The sequence below is a fragment of the Vidua chalybeata genome, chromosome 2 (genome assembly GCF_026979565.1).
Source record: "Vidua chalybeata isolate OUT-0048 chromosome 2, bVidCha1 merged haplotype, whole genome shotgun sequence".
Classification (NCBI taxonomy): domain Eukaryota; kingdom Metazoa; phylum Chordata; class Aves; order Passeriformes; family Viduidae; genus Vidua; species Vidua chalybeata.
The window spans coordinates 99542439-99566320 of record NC_071531.1 but is presented as its reverse complement, the minus strand read 5'-3'; the positions used below and the strand labels follow the sequence as shown (position 1 = coordinate 99566320).

Genomic DNA, 23882 nt, shown 5'->3' with positions numbered 1-23882 from the left:
CTCACTGGAGCACATGAATATTTCCTGAAGGAACTACATCTTCCTGGAGAGCCTGTACAGGAGCAGGTTTGTCCTAAAAGATTGCAGCCCAAGGGAAGGATCCACACTGGAGAAAGGGAAAAGTGTGAAGAGGCAGGAGTAGAAGAAAGGAGCAGTTATGGACTGACAGCAACCCCAATTCCCCATCTGCCTTGCACCACTTGGGGCAGGCTATAAGGTAGAAAAATTGGGCATGAAGATGCAAAGTTCAGCCTGGAAAATGGGTGAGGTAAGGGAAAATTATTGGTTTAGTCTTTGCTTTTCACCATCCTACTCAACTTCTAATTTAGAATGCATTTAATTTTCTCCAATTCGGGGCTTTTTTTCACCCATGACAGTAGCTAGCAAGTGATCTCCTTGTCTGTATCTCAGCCTGTGAGCTCTTCCATCTTCTTTTCTCCCTCTGTCCTCTTGAGGAATGAGGTGAGAGAGCAGCTGGGTGAAGTGTGAAGAGCACCTAGCAGCAGGCCAAGTTAAGTCACCACAGGCTGTTGAATTGATGTGTTTAAAAGAAACTTAAAATTCACTGGTTCACAATAAGCATTTGCCATAACAATTTCAGATTAACATCTGCCTAAAACTTGCAGACAAGTCTTTTCTATTTATTGTAGAGCTTTTCAGAGAATGATTTTGTACTTCACCACATTTTCCCCAATTCCAAAATCGAACACAGGCAAAGACTTCCAACGCTCATTTACTATCTATACATTATCTGCAGAATTACAGAGATGAATCATTTTTACATTAAAAAATACAGTATTAAAAATCTTACACCCAAGGACAAAACACAGCAACAAAAGGCAGCCTGAAAATTTAACATCCAGTCTGTCACCATTAAGATGAAACTCCCACACGGTAAGTTTTCAATGACGATAATGAAGTTGATGTTTGTTTTTTGTTTTCCTACTTTTTTTAATTTTACCCCCCATAAAGGAGACGTGCATTAAAAACAGTAATGTCTAAAACAACATTATTTAACACTTAATCATGCATCTGAAGATTTGGCTCTGATCATCTTCTAAAGTCAGCAGTCAGAGGAATCCAGTTTCACTGAGGCACCAGTGATGGAGTTTCTGAAAGAGTCCTCCGAGCTGAGATCCGCAGACATTTGGGGCAGCCTCCAGATTTGAAGCATGCTTTGTGAAAGCACGTTTTGCACTCTGTTTATACATACAGAGTAGCATTTAGAGACAAAAAATAGAATTAAAAAAATTAATCAATAGTTGTGTTCCTTGAATGGTGTTCTATAATGTACATATCAACACAAATGTAAACAGAAGCAGTGCAAGGCTGGGACAACCACCACCACTGTAATAATTTACACTGAATGCTGGCAAGATCTGATAAAACAGCTCTCTCATGCCTAGACCCCAAAAATAGCCTCCCTCTGCAAGCATAATCATGGTCAGGCAAATGCCTGGTTTTGCTCTCTGAATCCACTGAAACAAAACAGCTGCCACAGGCTGGTTTTCGAGGATACATACTGTCCATGGCTTCCAAATACACATGCAGGTTTTCAAATATGCATGCTTTCAGTGAAGCTAGTTCTCAACATTTAAAATATGTCTAAATGGTTTTATACACCAAAATTCCCCCAAGAAAGAAAGAAAAACATTCAGTCTGGAACATACCTGGGCACCTTTTACATTTGGCAGTCTGATACGGAAAGAGCAGGTCTGTGCTCTGACAGAATTCACAGATAAACCCCTTCGCTTGACAGAGCTACAACAGCAAAAGGGTTCAATTTAAATCTAAGAAAAAAATTATTTGGGAATGGCAGCAGGGATATTTCCTTACAGTAGCAGCTGCAAGGACACTAAAAGCCCTGTTTTTTCCTTACCTCACAGCCATCTACATGAGAGGTGGAGCTCTTCAGAATATCTTTAAGAAGGGGCAGTAACTGCCCTCGTTTGATCTTCACCAGATCATCCAGTGAGAAGAGATGCAGCTCTTCTGTCAGATGGCTGGGAACCTGTTCAAATTCTTTCAGTACACTGCGAAGAGAAATAAAACCCAATGAAAGCTACAAAAAGTTGTTTTTCAAGTGTATTTCCAGAATAAGCATCTTTCACTTCTCTAGTCACATGGGGATTATACAAAGCAAGTTCCTGCTATCTACCTCCCCTCCCAATTTGAGCTCACTTTAATAAAAATTGGAAGGTTTGGGATTTAGAATAAACTATCTGCTTTAAACATGCATTTCTCAGGCTTTGGAGTTGCCATACACAGTTACCACAGCAATCCTTAAATAATGTGTAAAGGGCTCTCTCCTACCTGAGGAACAATAGGCAAAATCCCATATAGTATCTAATAAAATAAGCCAGACTTATTTATTTGCTTTGCAAAGAAGACTTTGAGGGATTTTATCCTGCACAGGTCACTATTGGGTGAAATTGTATTTGTGCTGAGCAGATGAACACTGGAAATAGAGCTACTGGTCTTTATCACTTCTGCTTACTACTACTTTCATTTGAATATTTTTATAAAATTGAATTGAGCATTATGACAGATTTCTGGAAGAAATCTTTAAACACTCAAGGAACACACTTGTTAATTAAAAAAGCCAACATATTTTTAAAAGACAAATATTCTCAGAGAGAGAATTATCTTTGACATTTTAAGAAGGAGTGAGAACCTAGGAGAAACAGAACAGGAAAAAATACACACCTAACTGAAGTCACTAACATTTAAAACCAAACTATATTACAACAAACAGCTACCACATAAAACTTGCACTTCTCTCAACATTTGCAGTGCAATAGAAGGCAGTTATTTTATTAGAGTTCTCTAATGATCATATCAACTTATTTAAAACTGCACCCAAGTGTCTCTAGAGAAGAAGGCTCTATAAGCACATCACATACATTTTACTAAGCTATTTGTCATGCATAATCACAGTCCATACCTTTCAGCAAACCTGCATGTTTTCAAAAGCTTTTTTAAATGGAAAAGTTGTTCTTGCGCCTCCTAAAAGATGGAGGAGAGAAACAAAGCTGTTTTTAAATCAAAAGCATTGCTTTTATATATTCCTAAGCGAGGAACACCACTATTTGAGTTAGCAACCCTTGCAAGCACACCAATCCACACCTAAAAAAAGGGACTTAGCATAGTATTAAACAAATGGATTTTCTAATGCATGAAAGCCAAAGGCAGGCAAAGGTTATTTTTATTCCCTGACGAGTGAAGCAAGTCCTAATGCCAAAAATGACTGCAGGTCTTGATGCATGCTAGACCCACACATGTGTAAGAACACGTAAGCCAGGTAAACTCCTCAGCCAAGAAGGGAACACATGCCTATTTGTAGTCTTCAGCAGAACATTCTTGCTGAAGTGTAGGAGGTACAGCTCTTACATAAACCAAGGATGTTTCCCCTAATGGCACACAAAATTAAGGAGTCATTCCACAATTACAGAACTTTCCAACCACCAAAAGCCAGGAAGATGTAAATATTTACTGCTGGAGACCAATTCCCTTATATGCACTAAAACTGGAAACCACTAAGGAAACACCTCCCAAAGAAAACAGGGCTAAGAAGACCTCTGGCATAGGTTGGAAATGCCAATTTGCTCCCTTCACCTGAGGGAAAAGAGGGCAAGTCCCAGAAGTGGTGATGGGATAAATCAGAAAAAAACAACCCTCCTCCTTACTACATACACACACAGGACATCCTGCCCTAAGAACTTTTTCCTGAAAGTCTCAGACCCAGAAATTCCTAATAAAGAAAAGGCACACTTACCCTGACCCTGTCCATTTCTTTACTTTTCGTGTAGAGGGTTTTGTTAATACACAACACATTGAAAATGGGGTGCTGCCATATGCTGTCCAGTAGGTGTTTGGAGAAGTTGCATACATAGTATTTTTTGAAATCCCACTTTGAAAGTATTCGGGCAGGAATAGAAGACTGGGCATAGCTGTGGCAGCAGTCACAGAAGTACTTCCCCAGGTAGTCACAATAGCGGAGTCTCCTGATATATTCTGCAAGCAGACAGCAATGAAACTCTGAGTATTTTAAAAACTTCTGGGACATAACTCTTGTCTGTATGCCTAGTCTGTCTAAATAACTCAGATCTAGTAGAATGAAGGGAAAGGGATTTTTTTTTGTTCTTTATAGCAGAGGGTTTTATTTTTGTGGTGAACAAATGTACAAGGTTTGTACTTGGCATTCGAACAGAAAGCTTTCCTCATTTCCATATTTGTTCAACTGATTATAATTATCAACATAAGATCTTAGAAAAACCCCTGTTCCTTTAGCACAAAAGAAACACCGGGTAAAATACACAACAAAAATACTTCCACCAATTTTGGAGTCATGTTTGTGCAATACTTTTTCACATCAAGAAGTTTGTGGGCGTTTTCTCAGCTATTACAGCATCTCCTATTTGCTCAAATTAATATGCCATTATAGATTGTTGATACTTGACAGGACACCACAATGTTGCTCCTGTGAGCTGACCCAGAGCGCCGCTTCAAAGATTTCTTAGGTAAGGTCTGTTTGTCAGTTCTGTAAATCATTGTGCTTTCAAGCAGTTCTCACAAAGTAACAGGAATTAAAAAAACAAGAAGGGTTTTGTCATCAAGATCTAAAGAAACAAAAGGTTTTAAAAAGACACCCCAAAAGAACAAAACCACAGATTCCATATGCTTGCATACAGTCTCCAGAAAGAGACTTTTGGCAATGTCTAAATTGGCACAGGGAAAGAATTATTAAAAGAAACAACTGGACTATGCAAAACCAGCACTTTCAAGCCTGGAAGCTTGACTTCTTTATTTCTTTTTTTTTTTTTTTTTTTTTTTTTAATAGGTTTCTTTCTGTTTTGTGGCTGACTGTTATGAATTTTTGTTGTTTAAGAGAAGGACATCTATCAAGTATTGTATGAAAAATTCCAGACACCAGAAAAATCCCACTGTCTGTTTTACTATTGCAGGCACATCCAACAATGAGATTTTCCTTCTAGCTTACACAATTTAAAAATTGTGGTACATGTGTGTTGGTGAGGATTATAGTCTGATTACAGTACTGATTGCAGTATAAGTACTGCACCTATTAGGAGTTTCTTGTCAGTTTTGGTAATACTTACTGCTTTCTACCGGGGTTCCACAACCAACACATGTGAAGTTTTGAGCAGCCACCACTGCATCTCTCCTGTATACAGAGGCAAATACTTAGATCATTCAGCACCCAAAAGACAGTTTTAATTAATATTCTTCAAAAGGGCAAAAGAGCTAACACTGGCACCAGGGAGAACATCCACCTCAGGAGCTGACTCCTACTCCTTCACAGGAAGAAGGGAGATTCTGTAACACTTCTTGAAAGAACTAAATTATTTTCCATTTCTTAAGGTAGCATCAGTATTACAGGGTTTGAAGAGGGGAAATCTACATTTGCAACTGAAAAAGCAACTGTACCTGCAGCAACACAGGGAACAGGCAGTTTGCTTACTGTCTTCACAGCATTTGAGACAGGGTGAGACAGCTATTTCCTCACACATGACCTGCTGCCTCCTCCCACTTTCTGAAAACCAGCTATCCATAAAATACTAGCAGGACAGCAGGGAAAGGCAAGGATATTATCCAGGTAGTGTCACAAAATGAAATTTTCAGGAGCTAAGTACACTGCCACTATAACACCAAAGAGGACATGTATTATCACATGGAAAATTGCACATGCTGTGTTAATCAGGATGTGCCAAGAGAGGGAAAAAGAGGCCATCTGTTTTCTAGTGAGGCTGGTGACAGACACTGCAGAAGGCTGTGCTAGACCTGCTCACAGGTCATCTGCACATGCACTAGATCTGTTAATCACCCAAGCTCCTTCCATCAGCTTTCCCCATGCTATACTAAATGGCAATGCTCAGATCCCTCAAAACTTACTTGACTGAAGGATGAATATTAAATATAATCTGTGATCTTGGTGGGGACCAGCCAGAAGATCCTCTCAACTTGGATATGATCTTTATCTCTTCAGCCAGATTCAAACTGGACTCAAGTTCTCTTGGAATCTCTTCTTTCAGCACAGACTATTGGGAAAGACAAGCTCATGAAGATAACCAGCCCATCAACTGGACATATGTTAAATGCTATAGGAGATGTTTATCTCCCTTTATACTCCGGTATTTTAAAGTTCAGTTTTCACCTGCATGTAATTCCCCCTCAAACTCCTTCATATCAGTCCCAGAAGAAAGCATATCCTGATTGTTCACAACCACATGTTTTAATGTGCTGAAAACTGCTGAAGAGGGAAGACGTTTTCTAAAAATTTAGATCAAGTGAACTCATAAACTGTAAGCACTCATTTGTTTTCTTTTTTCTTTTTTTAATGTAGCTTCCTCCTTTTCCTAGCAGTGAAGCAGCTGCAGTGAGACCATGATTATTTGAGGAACTGAATAAAGAGCTCATTGTTTTCAGATCAGACTCACTCTCTGCTTAGATGAGCTCAGGCAACCAGACAGCTGAACTGCAGAGTCTGTCTGCAACCAGTATTTTCTGAAAGCTCTGCACAACTCCTGGGCTGTTGCTTCAGCAGAATTGCTGCCTGGTTCAAAAGATGATCTGAAAGGTAAGGAATACTGTCAGTGAAAAATAGCAGCATGTTATCAGCATCTCCACTGCCTTTTCTGCACCCCTGGAAAGTTTTCTCCCATTCCTTCATTCCTACCCTCTTTCTTTGATACCCCCAGGCCCTCAAAGAGCCACAGACACCACCCTCCAGCAAGACTAGGAGACCAGAGAAACACTGCTAAGCCAAGCACCAGAGACATTTGCTGTCAAGCAGCATTCCTTCCCCTTCCTTGAGAGGGCCCAATTTACCACTCCCACAACTTTCCCTGCCCCAGCCAGAAGAACCATCAGAAAGCTGCTCCAGCAGAAAAGGCAGAGCCATGGAGCTATTATAGTAAAGATACATACCTTTTATCAGGGACAACAGACAGATTTTCAAGGTCTTCAAGTTCTGCAGTAAAGGAGAAAATTTTATCAAGCCATTTAAGAAACAAAGCATCTCTTACTCAGCACTATTTTAAAAATACTTTCTGTGTTACCACACTGTCAGTTTCAAATATATTCATCTTTCCAACACCCTTCCTGGATGTGGGAAATAACCTCAGCCCTGGTTGTAAAACAGGCATAAGGAGTCTTATTTCCTCTGCATATCTCTGAAGTGATGAAGAATATTCCCTTTGCATCCTATCACCACCATCAGCCTGCTTTCAAGAACTGAAAAGGTAAAGAGAGACTAAGTGCATGCTGGTCAAGGTCCAGACAGAAGTCACTCAACAGCATAGAGCCAAGAGAGGCCAGACTAGCTTTTTTGGACACTAACAGATGTTTGGAGACACCAATCACAAACATACCAGTTAATGCTATAAACATGTTAGTAACAGGTGAGATGAATGCAACCAAAGGACACACTTCATTATGTTTACATAGACACAATATGCTTATGCCAACAAGGTGTTCACATTGATAGCATTCATTTTAACCATGCTCATTGCTCTCAAGACAAATCTCAAAGTAACTCTTGCTACTAGGAATGCAGTCTTTTGGGAGTGTGTTCTTCATTTGTAGATCAGGGAAAGATGAGAGAAAAAAAATAAATCTCTAAAACCAAAGAGAACAATAAAAATCCATTTGTTATCAGGAGAAGATAAAACAAAGCTTAAAAGTTGCACAGGCAACCAATGGTTTCTATTTCTGTATGTGTAAAAGCCAGAAGCAAACCAAATGAAACTTGGGATGTCCTAAAGAGAAGCAGAGCACATATAAGAGAACAGAGACATTCTGCTCTAGTCCTGAAGCAGAGGGAGAGGCTGCCTAAAACTGAATCAATCTGTTTCATTAGGAAATTATCATGTCCTAAATTCTCTCAAATAATGCTGCTATAGCTGACTGAGGTTGTGCCAGTTTCACACTTTCTCCATGCACATTCCTTTGGTTTAATCCTTGGACATAATTTCAGTCCCTCTGTTGGGTTTGCATGGAAAGATTTTGGTAGCAGGAGGGGCTATGGTAGTGGCTTCTGTGAGAAGCTGCCAGAAGCTTCTCCCATATCTGAGAGCCAATGCCAGACAGCTCCAGAATGGACACACCACAGGGCCAAGGCTGAGCCCGTAACCATGGTGGTAGCACCTGTGGGATAACAGAATCAAAATGGGAGGGAAAAAAACCCTGCACAGCTGCAGCTGGAGAGAGGTGTGAGAATATGTGAGAGGAGCAGCTCTGCAGACACCGAGGTCAGTGGAGAAGAAGGGGCAGGAGGTGCTCCAGGAGCCAGAGCTGGGATTCCCCTGCAGCTCCTCCTGCAGACCATGGTGAGGCAGCTGTGCCCCTGCAGCCCATGGGGATTAATGGGGGAGCAGAGATCCACCTGCAGCATGTGGAAGAGCCCAGGCTGGGGCTGGAAGATGCCTGAAGGAGACTGTGACCTAGAAGGAAGAAGCCCATGCTGCAGCACGCTCCTTACAGGATGTGTGGGAAGCCCCAAGAGGTAGAGAAATTGGAAGTGAAGTTTAGCCCAGGAAGAAGGGAGAGGTGGAAGGGAAGGTGCTTTAAAATTTGATTTAATTTCTCATTACCCTACTCAGATTTGATTGGCAATAAATTAATTTCCCCATGTTGACTGTTTTGTCTGTGACAGTTTTTGGTGAGTGATGTGTTCCTGTCCTTATCCAACCCAAAAGCCTTTTGTTATGTTTTCTCTCCAGTGGAAAAAAGAAGTGACAGAGCAGTTAGGTGATCACTTGGTGTCCAGTCAGGGTCAGCTCACCACACTCTCAAACTAGCAAAGATATTATTTCCTAGAAAGGAAATCCTGCAGCAGTCTGCTATTTCTGCATGTGTTCTAATAAGGAGCTACACATACATAATTGTTTCCATTTTCTCGTGTTATTTCTCCTACAATAATATCTACTAAATCAAGAGAATTTCCAAACAATGGAATAGATTCAACTGAACAATATATCTGTTTCTGCAGTTACAATTCTAAAGCCTTACCAATAATTACATATTCATCCTCTGAGTCACTGTGGCAATGAAATCTGGTAACCTCATGATGTGATGGTAGGTGCACTGGGGAGCTGACAGGCAGCAAAGCACAGCCTGCCCAAGACAAGGACAAGATCAGTTAAACTTTTCGAGCATTTATAAGTAGCTGCAATTATGTTTACGTTTTTCATCACTTGCCAAAACTTAGCACACAAACTGCATTTACAGAGCAATTTCAATTGTTTTTATACATACACAGAGCAGGCCAGTTCTTGGGAGTCTGTCATACAGTATGTCCCTCAGTTTCTCAGCCAGAATCTCGTAGAGGTAAACCCAAATCTTTTATATTGCCAGTGGTCTCTCCCCTTTTCATGTCCAAGAACACTATTCATTTTTCCACAGAATTTATGTCATTTAGACTTTAGACTCATGATTCATCACTAAGATCTGCACTACTCAAGAGACTAAAATCTACTTAAAAATGCATGTGCTGACTCAAGCATAACAATGCCACGAGTATTTATTATCTTGCCTTAAACTATATGTGAATGAATACTCCGGGGAGTCTCACTCAAACCAATTGGACAGCCTCATCTGCATACTGCAGAAACAAACACAGAAGGAAAGATCCAAGCTGCAAATACTACCAAAAAAAAAAAAAAAAAAATTAAGCAGAGAGAGAAAAACAGCCAGCTACAGGCATGCTCCATGGAGAGTCACGCTTGGCTTGTGGCATTTAACCCTACATTTTCATTTTAATGTAAAAAATAATTATAATTAATAAAACATAGGTGTGTGATCATCCAAAAGGAAGTATGGGACCCACAGGAAAACACTTGTGGCATAATGATCCTCAATGGACCCAGCTCTCTAGCGACTCAAAGAAGGTAACAGAGGCTTTGGTTCCAAGCAACGTCCCAATTTGTTTGGTATTTTCCTGCACATAAGCAAAGGCTTTCAGACAAGGTTACATTCTAGATTAAGTAACTTGCCTTCATAACCACTGTCTGAAGAGGTAACAGAAGAATCAGACTTCTTCACGCCAGGGTAAGAAGACAACTCTGAGTCAGTGTGATAGCTGCCATCTGATCCACTTGTTTCCTCCATACTCCAAGACTCTGCTTGTTGTTGGCTTAGGATATTACATTTCATTTTTTCTAGTGATGCTATAATCATATCTGCGACAAAAAAGTGTGCATTTTCCTGGACACAAGATTGGAACGCTCATTAGTACACAGCATATCTGATATTTAGTTAAGATGAAGTAAAATGTATCATTTCCCCCCCATACTTTTTCAACTCTATAAATAAAAATGTAAACCTGTCTGACCTTTTATTTAAACTCAAAAAAAAACAGTCCAAGGGCAATTCAGGAACAATATGCAAAAGGCAACTGCCTAGATAATTGTCTCACCCTTGATTATAATATACAATCTACTTTTATCTTACCCACGAATTAGATAAAAATGAACTTGATTACATGACTAACTGGTGTATATGTATGCATTTCAGAGGTGCAGTCTTCTAGTTACATTGCATTATTTAGTATGCAAGTGTGCATCCAAGTAACTTATTTAACATGATTTAATTTCAAGATAATGTGTACAAGCAGTTTTGCACACATGCTAGCTGGAGGGGGCCAGAAGTGGCAAGTTTTGAATGGAGTGTAGATCTTCAGGTGGTGGGAAGTACAGGAGATAGTAAAATGTTTTCGTGTGTTAAGAGTTAGGGCAGTGAGGTGGGGAATATGCAGTGAGATAGCTTACATGGCCAGCTCAAGGCTACATAGAAAGTCTGTGGTAAAAATGGGAATCTGGCTCCCCTGGGCTTCCCACTGCCTTAAATAAAAGGTAGCTGTTCCAAAGCTTCACTGTAGGATTTCCAAATCAGACAACACTTCCTTGTGATGTCTCTTGCCATTTTGCCTGCCCTGGTCACCCATTCTCTGGGAAAAGGGACCACTGAGACACACACACACCTGGGGCTCCTATCCTAACATCACTGTGGTATCCCTTGCTTTCAGAGGTCTAACAGAGCATCCCACCAGCCCTACCTGAGCTACTGCTGATGGCCTGGGCACAGGTCCCACACCAGTCTCAGCTCAAAAGTGGATACATCATGGAGAGATAGTTGTACTCAGGCACCACGGTGGTAACCCAGAGATACCCAGGATACTCTCTCCCCTCAACAGCCATGTGCAAACCTAAACTTACATCTAAAAAGCTATGTCAGTATCCAAGGCTAGAGATTCTTAACTGCAGGATAATTAAAGCTTTATAAAAGTGGCTTATGTTCAGAAAATTGTACCACTTGACATCAGTATTTATGACATCCCCTCAACTTGTATGGGAACCATGAAGAAAGACATCAGTGTTTAGGAATAGCTAAATCTTAAGAAGCACAACAGACAGCACAGCTTTCTTACTGCTCACAGACAAATACACATAGACAAGATGAATCTCAGCATTAGAGTGCACCCAAATCCCTGTGGGTGTTTGGAGAGACTTATCTTTTTCCCACCACTAATTAATATTACTTGCTTGATGCACAGTTTTCCCCCAGAGTTCAACTTTCAGTGAACTTTAGGAGTCCAGGAGTTTGCTATCTTACCATTAGCAAAGAAATAATTTAAAAGCCTTTTTTCCTTTTGAGAGATATCTCCTACTTTGAAGATACAAAAAGTCTCAAGTTAGTGGCAGAACACAGCCTATCAGCATACCCTGCTGATAAAAGCAATTATGAGTGTATCTGAGAGAGCTGCATTGCAAAAGCATGAAACAGAACACGAACTCCTGCACTCAGCATGACTATCAGCTTTCAGCTCTGCCTACTGATAGCTCCCTCACTCTACGAAACAGACCCAACTCAGCTGTGACACACCAACCTTCTCATTTCCCACTAACATCAGTGGACAGCCCCTTTAAGATTATCTGACCCATTTCCTTCCTGGCACACAACTACAACTTCAGGACCTACTGACACCACATGTACCTTAACTTTCAATCCTAAAGTTGAAAGAGATTATTCCACAAACTAAAAGTATTTGAAGTTTAGTGGATTTTTGTTTGGTTGGATTTAAAGGCAGCCTTACTCATAATGGACTGAGCTCTTGCTATCTTTTAACTTGTAATCACATCAGCCCCCAATCTCTGCACAGTAGTAGTAGCTGATAAGATCTTGCCTCACTCAACACTCAGATTGTGGTTTCTAACCCAGATACCTTCTCACTGGTCTCCTGGTGTCTGAAAACAAATTACTTTTGTTTTAGGTCCCACATTACAGATGGAGAAACATTGTCTCCTTTCTGAAACACCTTTCATAAAAAAAACCACAAAAAGCTAGTTCAAGTTCGTTGAGTTTTGGTGTGTGATTTATTGAGTGGGTTTTGTTGTTTGAAATGCACCTTATAGATATTGAGAGCTTCAAACCAAAGGCAGAACTTGCTACTCTGGTAAAACAAGTGTTGTGCACAAAGATGATGTTTACCTCTGGGGCCCAGGACATGGGACCACATGCACACAGTCCAGCAAAAAAAAATCTCCTTTTCTAGGCACATTTTTAAAGTTCTTTTATATTAAATCCTACTCATTGCAATCCATTAACCCCTCTTTTTCCACTGTTGGAAAAGATTAGCATTTAGCACACAGAGTTTTGTGTGATGGCTTTAGCTCTGTTTATAGGCTTGAGTGGACTGCCTATCTGGCAACATATCTAAGACTGTTTGAGGCCCTTATGAGAAACTGCAGCTCTTAGAGTTGCTGTGCTTGGTATTCATACTGTAATTCTTTGATAACAAATCTCACATGCTTGTCATCAGCACACACAAAAAAAAACCCATCCTCTCCCCATCGTTTGATAGTAAAAGCATGAGGTAAATCTCATACATATGCATGCAGCTGCAGCAACTTCTATGTAACATATTCTAATATACCTTTAAAATTACTAATGTTAAAGTTTGCTTTCAAGGAATGTGTGGGGAAATGATGGAATGAAAAGCAGAAACATACATTTTTCCTGTATATATTTCCATTATTTAAAATAAATAAAATGTTTAATTAATGGGTCAAGAGTAGAAGACAAATTATGAAATAGGCATTTTATGTTTGTAGGTTCACTCACAGAGGCAGGAAGAGGGAAAATAGAGTATTTGTAAAGATTAGTACATCTATCAGGAAGTTCTTTTATTGAGAAACACCTCTCGTCATTTGGTTTTGCCACAATAAAACGTAAAAAACATTATTATTATAGTGCTTGCTGTTCTCACCTTTTCCACATCCTCTGGAAGCATGCAGACGTCCTGCAATGAACGATTCAAGGGTATAGCACTTATATTCAAAGGAGAATTAGAACCTGAGGGTATAATAAGAACTTTTATTAGTTACTTCTTTCTCTGCAGCTCCCGCAGTGCATGCTGGAACTTCCAGAAAGCAAAGCAAGACTTTTTTTCCCCAAAACTGAACACCACTAGGGCTGGAAGCTGTGTTAGAAGCCAAGGAGGAGAAAAATGTGAGAAGCACGCTGGCATTTGACCTATTCTGGCAACCTGAAGCATGAACATCAACTACCAGAGAAACACAGTTTAAATACTGTGCTGTGACAGCAGCACTGCACTCCCACACCAGTTCTCTCCAAGCTACAGCCTGAGCTGCTGGGGACAACCACAAACAGAACCTAAGGCTGGATTTGCAAGGATGCTCTGCAGCTGGCAATACAGACACAACCAGCTAACTCTGCACTCTGCTCATTCACAGTTGCCAGAAGAAACACAAATCCCACTGCTGTCTGGGCATGCAGAGAGATGCAATGGCCTTAAAAGATTCCCCATATCACTGCTGGCATTGTGTTTGGAAACATTAAGTTTGGAAAACATTTTGCCATTATGTTTCCATACCCCGAGGAAATCTCCCTCCTGCTTCCAAATGCAACCCATACTGAATGGCAGCATGTCCAACTATGCAATTAGCCACAGTATTCCTTGCTTCCCAGAACTGCAGTTTTGTTCTCCTGGTAGTCTCTGATGAGTATGTAAAATAAATTTTATCTCTTTTCCCCCAATAAGAACTTTTGACTGTACAGCAGAGCACACATCAGGTTTTTACTGGGGCTTACTACCTCTTCTTGGGCCTTGAGCTAACAGAGTTTCTGTTTCACCCTCATGATGTTTACAGGATAAAACAAGCCGTATTTGGTGGAAAAGGGCCACCACACAGACACCATTTAAACCCTTTGCAAATAGCACAGCTTAATCAATGGCTTTTTATTTTTTTAGAAAATACCCTTCCTAAATTGGTTTTAAAGCCACATGCTAAAGAGCTCCCACAAAATATTATCATAATTTATGTAAAACTTTTCTCCAACTAAGGGACACTGACTCTCAGGCCTAGCTTGGATTATTTATATTGCCATACTTAGAGAAACCACGTTACGCTGCCCTGAGCATCGATGACATCAGGCTGTAAAGTCAACACTGTGCTCAAGCAGGGCGACACAGATGGAGAGCTTTTGTAAGAATTATTAATACCTCCATTGTGTACACCATGAAGGAAAAACAGAAAGGCTGACAATGTGACTTTTCAAAACACATTTAATGGCCTAATTAAGTTATTTTCATACCTACCTGATGATTCATCTTCCTAGGTAAGCTCTATAGCTTGATAAGAGACTAAATTCTCGTCAGTTAAGGTAACAAATATTACTCTCTAAACTAAAAATAATTAGCAGAAATAAGGAAATGGGAAAATTATTCCTTTCTGTATAAAACATAATACCCAATTCATCTTAAATATAATTTTGAAATCTAATGGGAGCTCTCTCCTTTGCTTACCTCTTGCATCCCACTTGCATCTTTAAGTAAAGAGAATGTAAAAAAAGCACAGGGAAGGAGCCCAGCACATCAAGCAAATGGGATGCAACTCTGGGTCTGAGGCAGAAAAGTTATCTGGTTGCCCTTCTGCTCCTGAGCACTGTTGCCTGGAGGCAACTGCTGCTGCAGAAAGAGCCATAAGAGCCAGAGAAGGAAATGACCTTGATGTACATAGAGGTTAAAAGCAAGAACAAGTCTGTGAACTCAGTGACACACCAGCCACAACAAAGCCCCCAGAAAAGACTAAACTCAGTCATGAACTCTTCATTACCAGTGACAGAGCCTTTTCAAAAAGTTGAATGTGGGCCATTCTCTGGTGGCCTCGAACATACGAACAAGGCCTAGTAGGAATGTCAGGGGACCAGCAGAAAATCTCACTAAACAAAAATTAAATTCCACTGAAAAAAAGAAATTATTCTGATTTAAGTGATATTACATAGTTTTCTTGTATCTTGTGCATCCTCAGCAATTCTCCTGTGAGAAACCATCATCTCTAAGACAGCAAGTCAGGAAATCCTATTGTGCAATTCCTGCCCTCAAATTAGGCATTATATTTCTTCTTTTTCATTTTACTATTCACTTTTCACATCCTCATAGTACTGGACAGTACAGGAGAGAATGAGACCTCATTACCCAAGCTACCCAGTAGCGAGTTAATGGTTAAAAGCATCAAGGAATGAAGAAACACAGAAGTTTTCACTTTGTACAGAAAAGGCCTGAATCTAAGGCAGACCGAACATATCACATTGTGAAGTGTCTAACAGGATCCTGCTTCCTATGAGGAGTATTTTTTAGTAAAATCAAGGATGCTCTTCTTCAGTCACCTGGCTGCCACATTCCTTTCTCCCTTTGTTTTCTGGAGAGCCAGCAGCACTACTGCCCCAACACAAGCTTGTGACACATCCGACTCGTGCCAGAAGGTCGAGTCACGCACGATGGATTTGTTCCTCTGCACGTGCCTCGCAGTCCCTGCTGACCCCAAGAGCCTGGGCTGTGTTTTCCAGACCCAGCTCCCCAAACACGTGTGACTGGCCTCAGCCAGCCCCAACTGCTGGGTGCGGTTTCCTTCTCCCTGACGGGCACTTCTCGAAGGCACGGAGCCAACGCAACACCCAGCAGAAGGAAGCAGCCATAATCGTCACATACTAACTGATGACAACAGCCTGTCCCAGATGACAGAGGTGTTACTAAGAGCACACAGTCCTGCAATGGCACGTGCCTGTTTGAGACCTTGCTGCCAACTTAGACCTTGGAGGAGTCCTGGGTGAATAGCTAGAAAGGATCAGAAACTGCAAGTGGAGGTCAGTGGAGTGCCACTGTTAGGAGTACTACTGACCAAAGGGAGAAGAAAAAACCCAAATCGAAACAAACCAACAAAACCTAGACTTTGTATTATTCTTTTATAATACAAAGGCAGGATGAACACTCCCTGCTCTTTGCCTTTATTCCGGTAGAAAAATGAGACCTCAGCTGCAACATTTTTCTGAAGCTTATAATTATCATCACAGAATCAGAGAGGAGTTTTGATTGGAATGGACCTTAAATATCACCTTGTTCCAAACCCCTTGCCACGAGCAGGGACACCTTCCATTACACCAGGTTGCTCGAAGATCACTCACTAGACCAGGTTGGTCACGACCCCATCCAACCTGGCCTTGAACACTTAAAGGGATGGGGCATCCACAACTACCCTGAGCAACCTGTGTCAGTGCCTCAGCACCCTCATGGTAAAAGATTTCTTCCTAATAGATGATCGCCCTTCCTATTTTTTCCTAAGACCCCCTCTAAGTACTGGAGGACTGCTACAAGGTCTCCCTGGAGCCTTCTCCAAGCTGAACAACCCCAGGTCTGTCTGTCTTCATAGGAGAGGTGCTCCATCCATCTGAACACCTTTGTGGCCCTAAATTAGAGTCCTTAGATGCCACTAACACCCTTTATAAACAAAATCAAAATGCTTCATCTTGCTGTACCAAAGGCTGCTCCTGTCAATATTAGGTGTTAAACAGGAGGGGACTGTTCAGCTGCCTCAGCCAAAGGGCAGGGACCCCAGCCTGCAGCCCAGGAAGGCTGGCACACCTCATGGAGGCACACACAGTCCCAAGGCCAGGCAAGCTGCTCCCCCAGCCATCTCAGGGACACGTGCTGAACTTTCCCACTGAACAGCTCCTCACCTACAGGTCTACACTGCCCAGAGCACCCTGACACTGCAGAGACAGAAGGCACTCTGCTCAAAGGGCACCCTCTGCTAGCAGCCCTCTTCACAGACAACACGTGGGATTATCCATACGGCTGGAAACTGGTGAAAGGTATAAAGAACCCGTTCTACATCAAATAGGGGTTTGTGTCTCCAAGACTTCAGGTGCACTTGGAAAGGGGAAAAGGAAAAACAGTCCTCCTCCAGAACAAGCCAATTTAGTCATAATAAACTGTATGATAATTCCCTGCCTCTAAAACCCCAGAATCCAAGGACTCCCCTCCTCCAGCAGCTGCCAAACCCAACATAACCCCACACACACCAATGAATCACTACCCAATGCCCAGACACATGCTATCTGCTATTGGGAAAAGGGTAACAGTGAAGACAAAATAAAGCTGGTAGAAAGCTCATCCAGTGGACGTTTTACATTTCTCACAGCTCAGCAATTTCTATGTTTTATCTACAGTTGTATATTACAGAAGCATTTCTGCATCCTGAGAGATGCCTCCTGCAAAAGCATGAGTACCTCCCATTTTACCAACAGCTATCAGGTTCTCCTTGGTTTTTATGCTCTTTCTCCCCTCTCTCCTATTTTGAATGACAGCATCTATCTTATTTGCAATCTCCATAAATAAGGCCCACTTCAATTACACCTCTTTACAGAGATCTTAAAACAAAAATGCAGCTGTAAAGTTACCTGTTGGATTGACTGCCTCTGACTGGGAAAGGCCACTGGGAGAATCACCGTCACGGCTGCTGAGAGGTACAGGCTCCACAGCATGAGGGTATTGCACTAGATCTGCTTTACCAACAGTTGAATCTGAAAGCAACCTTGTGAAAGCCAAGTCTCTTTCAGGGGAGGTACAAGATTCTTTTCCAGAATGCACAACAGCGGATGTGACGGTGCCTCCTGTTAACGTCACCTGGGTAAAGCAGTCACGCTTCAGGGGGGACACGCTTGAAAGAGCAAAACCATTCAAGGAGGAAGCAGCAGGATCTCCATCAGTATAACGGGGACAAGGGAAAGTATCCAGAGAAGGTTTGGGGGAATCACAGTCTGTGTTGTTCCAACATGCCCGGGGCCTCGTAAACCGAATGTCTGTTTGTGTACAGGCAGCGTTGTGATGCACAGAATCACTGTCACTGTCATCATGGCTGTCCCCAGTGCTGCTTTCTTCCCACTGCTCTGCATCACTGTCCAGATGCTCAGCTCCCTGCATTGTGCTCTGCTCCAACACCAAAGAGGGCTTCAAACCAGATGCATTTAAAACAGACATGAGAATGTCTTTGATAGCTTCAGCACTGCCTGGGTATGATCCAAAACTTCCAGCATGTCCAATCACTGCCGGCCTTGAAGATTCATCTGTTCAGAAATTAGAAGAAAACAAGAGGTTAGGAAACAATACTAAGAAAAGGTTAATACACAACATGAATAAAATGCATAGTATTTTTTACACAGGTGAGAAGACAGGACAGCTGAATTCACTCACTACTCCCTGCTGCCTCTTCCTGCAAGAAAGCTCTTGCTTCCTGCACTCAGGAAGCAATTCTGTCATTGATAAAGGCTAGGTAATAAACCAACAGTAAAGAATTCTGCTGCTATCCAAACACAATTAGCTAAGACTTTAATGGTGACTGATTGTCAGTGTGGTCAAAAATATCACTGTTCTACACAACAGGATAACAAAACTATTACTGGTACTGATCCTATTGTCAATAGGAGAGAAGATTACATTATAGTAAGTCACATGGAAGATCAATAGAGCAGAAAGAGTAACAAAAAATACACTCAGTAATACAAGGTCAACATGCTTGTGGTGTTTCAGTTCAGTCAGACTGGAAATGGCTAAAGTAAACTTCAGTCCATTATTCATGGGGTGGCAACACTTAGCCAAAACCATAACAAACTTAGCTCTGTCACACCAAGATCATTATAATGCCTCTGAAAGAATGAAAAGCACTGCCAAGGTCTTATGTGATCTACTGCAAAACTTAGTTCGACAGAAAATGGAAAAACTGCTTTTAGTGGCAGACATAGCAACATTAGCAGGACACAGAAGCATGCACCACAACCAGTAGCTTTTGAAGAGTAAACTGAAGTCCTATACCTTGAAAAAAACTAACAAAAAACCCAAAAGCAAACAAACAAAAAAGCCTCAGAGGAACTGCCATAATCCAAGTAATTCAGAGATTAGACACAAAGTCTATGTTCAAGAAGAAACCATTGACTATATCAACACAATGAAGTTAACAACTATCACCTTTGGATAAGATAAGTCAGTTGTAAAATTCTAAGAATAGATACAATCAAGAAGAATAATTTCTAGGACTCCTAGTTAGGACCACGAGGATTGTTAAACACTGCTGCTGAAAAAAGCAGGAAGTCTTGCAGACTCCAGACTTTGCCCAGAGGTTGCTCTCCTTGGACATATCTCATTGGAAAACAGTAAACTTCTCCATGAGTCTCTCCCATGGAAGCCTGCATGCACGCAAACAACATGATAAGAAAGTTTACTAATGAAGGGATCAAAACCAAAACAAAAAAACCCCATGTATTTTGGAACAGCAAGTCCATATAAAGACCAGTGCTCATCAAGAAAAAGCTGAAAAACATCTGAGAACATCACATATGACCAAAACTGCAAGAGCTGCTAGCAAAGCTATCCTAGTAAAGCCAGGTCAAAATCAGCCAGAGCATGTCAGTAAGAGGGATCAGTCACCTGCCAGTTACCAGGACTAAGCTCTTGCAGAAATAGAAGCAAAACTACACACTTTACTGGCTGCACTTGCAAACAAACATCTTGCCAGGGTAGCCAGCCATGGCAATATAAGGACAGGAATGGGAAAATTAAAACTAGCTGACTTTCAAACAAATACATTTCAAACTTTTCAGGGAAAGAAAGATACTTTGGTAACTACTGACATTTCAATTGCACAGGAATACCTAAATTTGGGCTGCGAACATCATCTTCTCCGTGCAAAACATTTAGTGTTATAATAAAAAAATTGTAAAACTTTAAGGGCTGAAAGGGGCCTGAAAGATCATTTAGCTCCAACCCCCCTGCTGTAGGTGAAGACACCTTCCAGTTGAGAGTCCCATCCAACCTTGCCTTGAACACTTAAAGGGACGGGGCATCCACAACTTTTCTGGGCAACCTGATCCACCCTCACACACAAGTGTCAGTATTAACTAAAACGGCCAAACTACCATTAAAAGGCAAAAAACAGCCATACTTGCAAATTGTATAATGTATTTTGATGATCTACCACCCTCAAAACCAATAAGCAAGGAACCCTCTTCAAACAAACTAGACTTGTTTAGTATACACAAACACCAATAGCTTTTGCTAGCACTACAAGCACCAGCAAAGCTCCCCAGAGGGAGGCAATCTGGGACAAACTGGCATTACCTGAGAGAACAGAGATTTGAGGTGTTGGAGCAAGGCAGCTAATCCTCACAGAGGGATTTGAAGAACACGCCGAGTCAGTGAACGCCACCTTTAGGCTTTCGTGGTTTAACTATAACGAGAACAGAGAGGCAGACAATTTGGTTATAAGATAACAGCACTCTGCTAATGATACCCTCAGTCTCACAATCATCCCAACAGGAAGAACACTTTTCTGAAGCCTGCTGACAGTCACCTAACCACTGCCAACATTTCTGGCTGCCTGGAAATCTCCCCAGAAGCATGCACTGTCTAGAGAGCACTCACATCTCAGCTCTGCATCTCTCATTTCACTCCAAAAGGCAGATGACCAAAAGAAATTCTCCACAGCAGGAAGATTAAACATGTGCATAAGGCATAAATGAGACAAAATGCTGTGTATCTACCAAAACAACAGCAATGGAGTGGAAAAGAATTCAAAGAACCACCAATCTGTATCTGGAAGCACTGGCCTATTTAGAGGTATACAAGTTATAAGCTAAATCTATGAAGATCCAGCTCCACAAATATCTGGTCCATGTGCTGCATTATCTCCCAGCTCTAAGAACTGGAAGCAAGTGTGGTCATGTCACCTAATTTGATAGAACACAGTATTTGTGGTTCATATCAGCAACGTGACTGACCCAGCATAATGCAAAAGGTGACACAGATAGATAATACTCGACCTGACATAGGAGCCTGCCAGTATAAGCTGACCAAAATTTTGAATGCATTTGAACTGCCTGAGCAGGTTTATATCAGATCAGCATTTCACTTTTTTGCAGTCATGATGCTTCCAATTCAGTATTTCTACCCTCAAAGCTGGATTTACCATACTATCAAAACAGTGTAAGCTGAACCAGGGAAGAAATTTAGTGCAGATACTCAGGGGCTAATTCCAGCATGAGACTATAATACACTCAGGACAGCAAAGCAACAGGTATCCTCCCTAAGCTCATAAATTCCTTATGAGGACCTAAAATTTGTCCCCCCACCTCCCTGCTGCCTCAAGTATGTCATGGACCTGCAGAGCACATCACATCACAGAAACCAGGGAAATGAAAGGGATGTCCTGCTCTGACATGCACATCGTTAAAAGGCACTTAACCAAGGTGTTGGGCCTTCCCCCCATATCAGTGAGAATGTCTGCACACTGAAGGACGACCAGGACTCCTCCCACCTCTGTGATCCCATAAAAAGAGAAGGGAGTTAAAGGTGTGCTATCCTCGGCCACATCGGGTTGTTGACCTCTACACTTCCTACATGGAACAGTGAGGTGACTCAGAGTACAGCTCTTGTCCAGATACCCTTCAGACTCACGGAAAGCAGAAGAAATTAAAACCCACAGAGAATTTCCCTTTTAACTGAAGAATAACATTTCAAGCCAAAAATAGTATGTTGAATTTAAAATATTTAGCATTTGATTATGCCAGTGCTTAAAAAAATACTCTTTTCAGTATCTGCTAGTGTTTTCTATTTTTTGTCCCTCTGTACTTCTTTAGAGAAACTGGCATGTAAGCAGGCTTTATACATATAAATATCATATGGTCAAAATTGTTTTCAATACAATTAATAAACTCTCAGCAATTAGCAGATTCTACCTCTTAGGATGCAAGTATCCCAACTGCCCAGCAAGATAAATACAAGTACTTTAGCACAGCTGTTAAGGGTGCTGAGTTTTAAGACTTTCATCTTTGATTTTTAAACAATGGTCCCATCTCAGTTCTTATCAGAATGGTCTGAGAATTCAGGTACGATTTCCATTTACTCTCCAGGTGCTACGATTTCAACTACATCACAGGGAAAAAAAATGCCACAGAACTGTCACCTCCAATAACCAAAAAAAAAAAAAAAAAAAAAGGCAGCTAAAGCAGCTATTAAAGAGCAGTGATAAGGAAATACAACAACAGAAGCACATGGAAAGCACAACACACTGCCGTAACAGAAAAAAAAAAAACAACACCCTGACAATTCGACATCTTCCAACTATAAGTCTGCCTCTTCTTCCCCCACCTCCAATATTGCGACTGTGTTTCCCAAGTTATCTGAACCAGCATTTAAAAATAACTTACTACGTCCACTGAAACGAAACGCTGGTTTTTGAACCAAGACCCCTGAAGCTAACGAGCACACTGAGCCACCATTCAGAGGTCTCCCTTGCCTCACCTTCTCAGAGCAAGGGTGCTTGAAGACTTCTGTTCTGCTGAAGCTGGCGAGCGCTACTGCATGGAGAGACATGATGGAAAAGCTTTCATTTTTCAGTGTTGTTAAGTACCTGGAAGCAATAGAGAGAGAATTACAGTCACCACTGAGTTATCCGCTCTTCTCCATCTGTTTTGCAGACTCTACAGTTAATAATCTGAACTGTTTTCCGTCCTGACTTGGCATACCTATAGAAGCTTACCGAAAAGCAGAGCTCAGCAACAATGGAAATGTGCTTTTTAAAAGCGCCTAACTCAGAGACGGGGGGTTTGTTTGCCTGTTTGTTTTTTCACTAACACAACGGGAACGCCTTCCACATGCCTAAGAGGAAGATTATTGATCTGTGGTCCTTCACAATTTGCTGTAAAAGGAGGAAGAGAGGGAGCGGAGCGAGCAACAGCGAGCTCCGTGCTCCAGCTCTGCAGCAGAGGCTGCACCCCTACGCTGAGTGCCGGGCAGGGGCAAGCAGCGGCGATGGCAAATGCCGGCGATGTCCCCTGGACGCCGCGCAGCCCTGCTCACGGCAGGGCTCTGCTGCCATCACGGCTCGGCAAGCGCTGAACCCGGAGGGAGATCGCCGCATCCCTCGCCGCCCCAGGCGGGCGCGCCGCGCTCCCCGCCAGGCACCGACCGCTCTCCCGCCCGGCCGCGCTTCCCCGCTCCCACCTGCGGCCGCGGCTCCAGCGCCTCCTGCCCGCCCGGCCGCCGCGCCGACGATACTGCTGATGCTGCTGCTGATGCTGCCTCCGCCTCCCGCCTGCTCCGCGTCCCTCCCTCTCTTTCTCTCGGCCCGCCTACCCTCCCTCCCGAGGCGGGGCTCAAACCAAACGATGCAGAACAAATCTAAACAAAAAACCTGTTGCCGAGGGGTAAGGCGGAGGCTTTGCGCTTGTCTGGTTTGGAGAAAAGGAGGCTGAGGGTCGGCGACCTCGTTTCCCTTTGCAGCTTCCTGAGGAGGGGAAGTGGAGAGGGGGGGTTTGAGCTCTTCTCGCTCAGCGACAGGACGCGTGGGAATGGTTCAAAGCTGCTCCTTAAGTTTACACTGGACACTGGGGACCGTTTCTTTGCCGAGAGGAACGGCGTTCCTGGAGCTGATCAATGTCCCAAGGCTGTCCGTATTTGAGAAGCATTTGGACAACGACCGTATCAACATGCTTTAACTTGTCAGTACTCAGTC

At 42.1% G+C, this 23882-nt stretch overlaps 1 protein-coding gene across 1 annotated transcript; it reads right to left on the bottom strand.

Annotated features, from left to right (window-relative positions):
- Window positions 1–715: 715 nt before the first annotated feature.
- RUBCNL (rubicon like autophagy enhancer) lies at window positions 716–23395 on the bottom strand. The gene is made up of 16 exons (XM_053935033.1): window positions 23372–23395; window positions 22670–22778; window positions 20489–20597; window positions 17776–18441; window positions 13283–13368; window positions 10011–10221; window positions 9028–9132; window positions 6946–6988; window positions 6456–6588; window positions 5911–6056; window positions 5118–5182; window positions 3776–4014; window positions 2945–3006; window positions 1880–2033; window positions 1671–1761; window positions 716–1199 (listed from the first exon to the last, which is right to left on the bottom strand). Exons 2-16 carry the CDS (start codon window positions 22739–22741, stop codon window positions 1087–1089), a joined length of 2295 nt encoding a protein of 764 aa, XP_053791008.1. The 5' UTR covers window positions 22742–22778; window positions 23372–23395; the 3' UTR covers window positions 716–1086.
- Window positions 23396–23882: the final 487 nt, after the last annotated feature.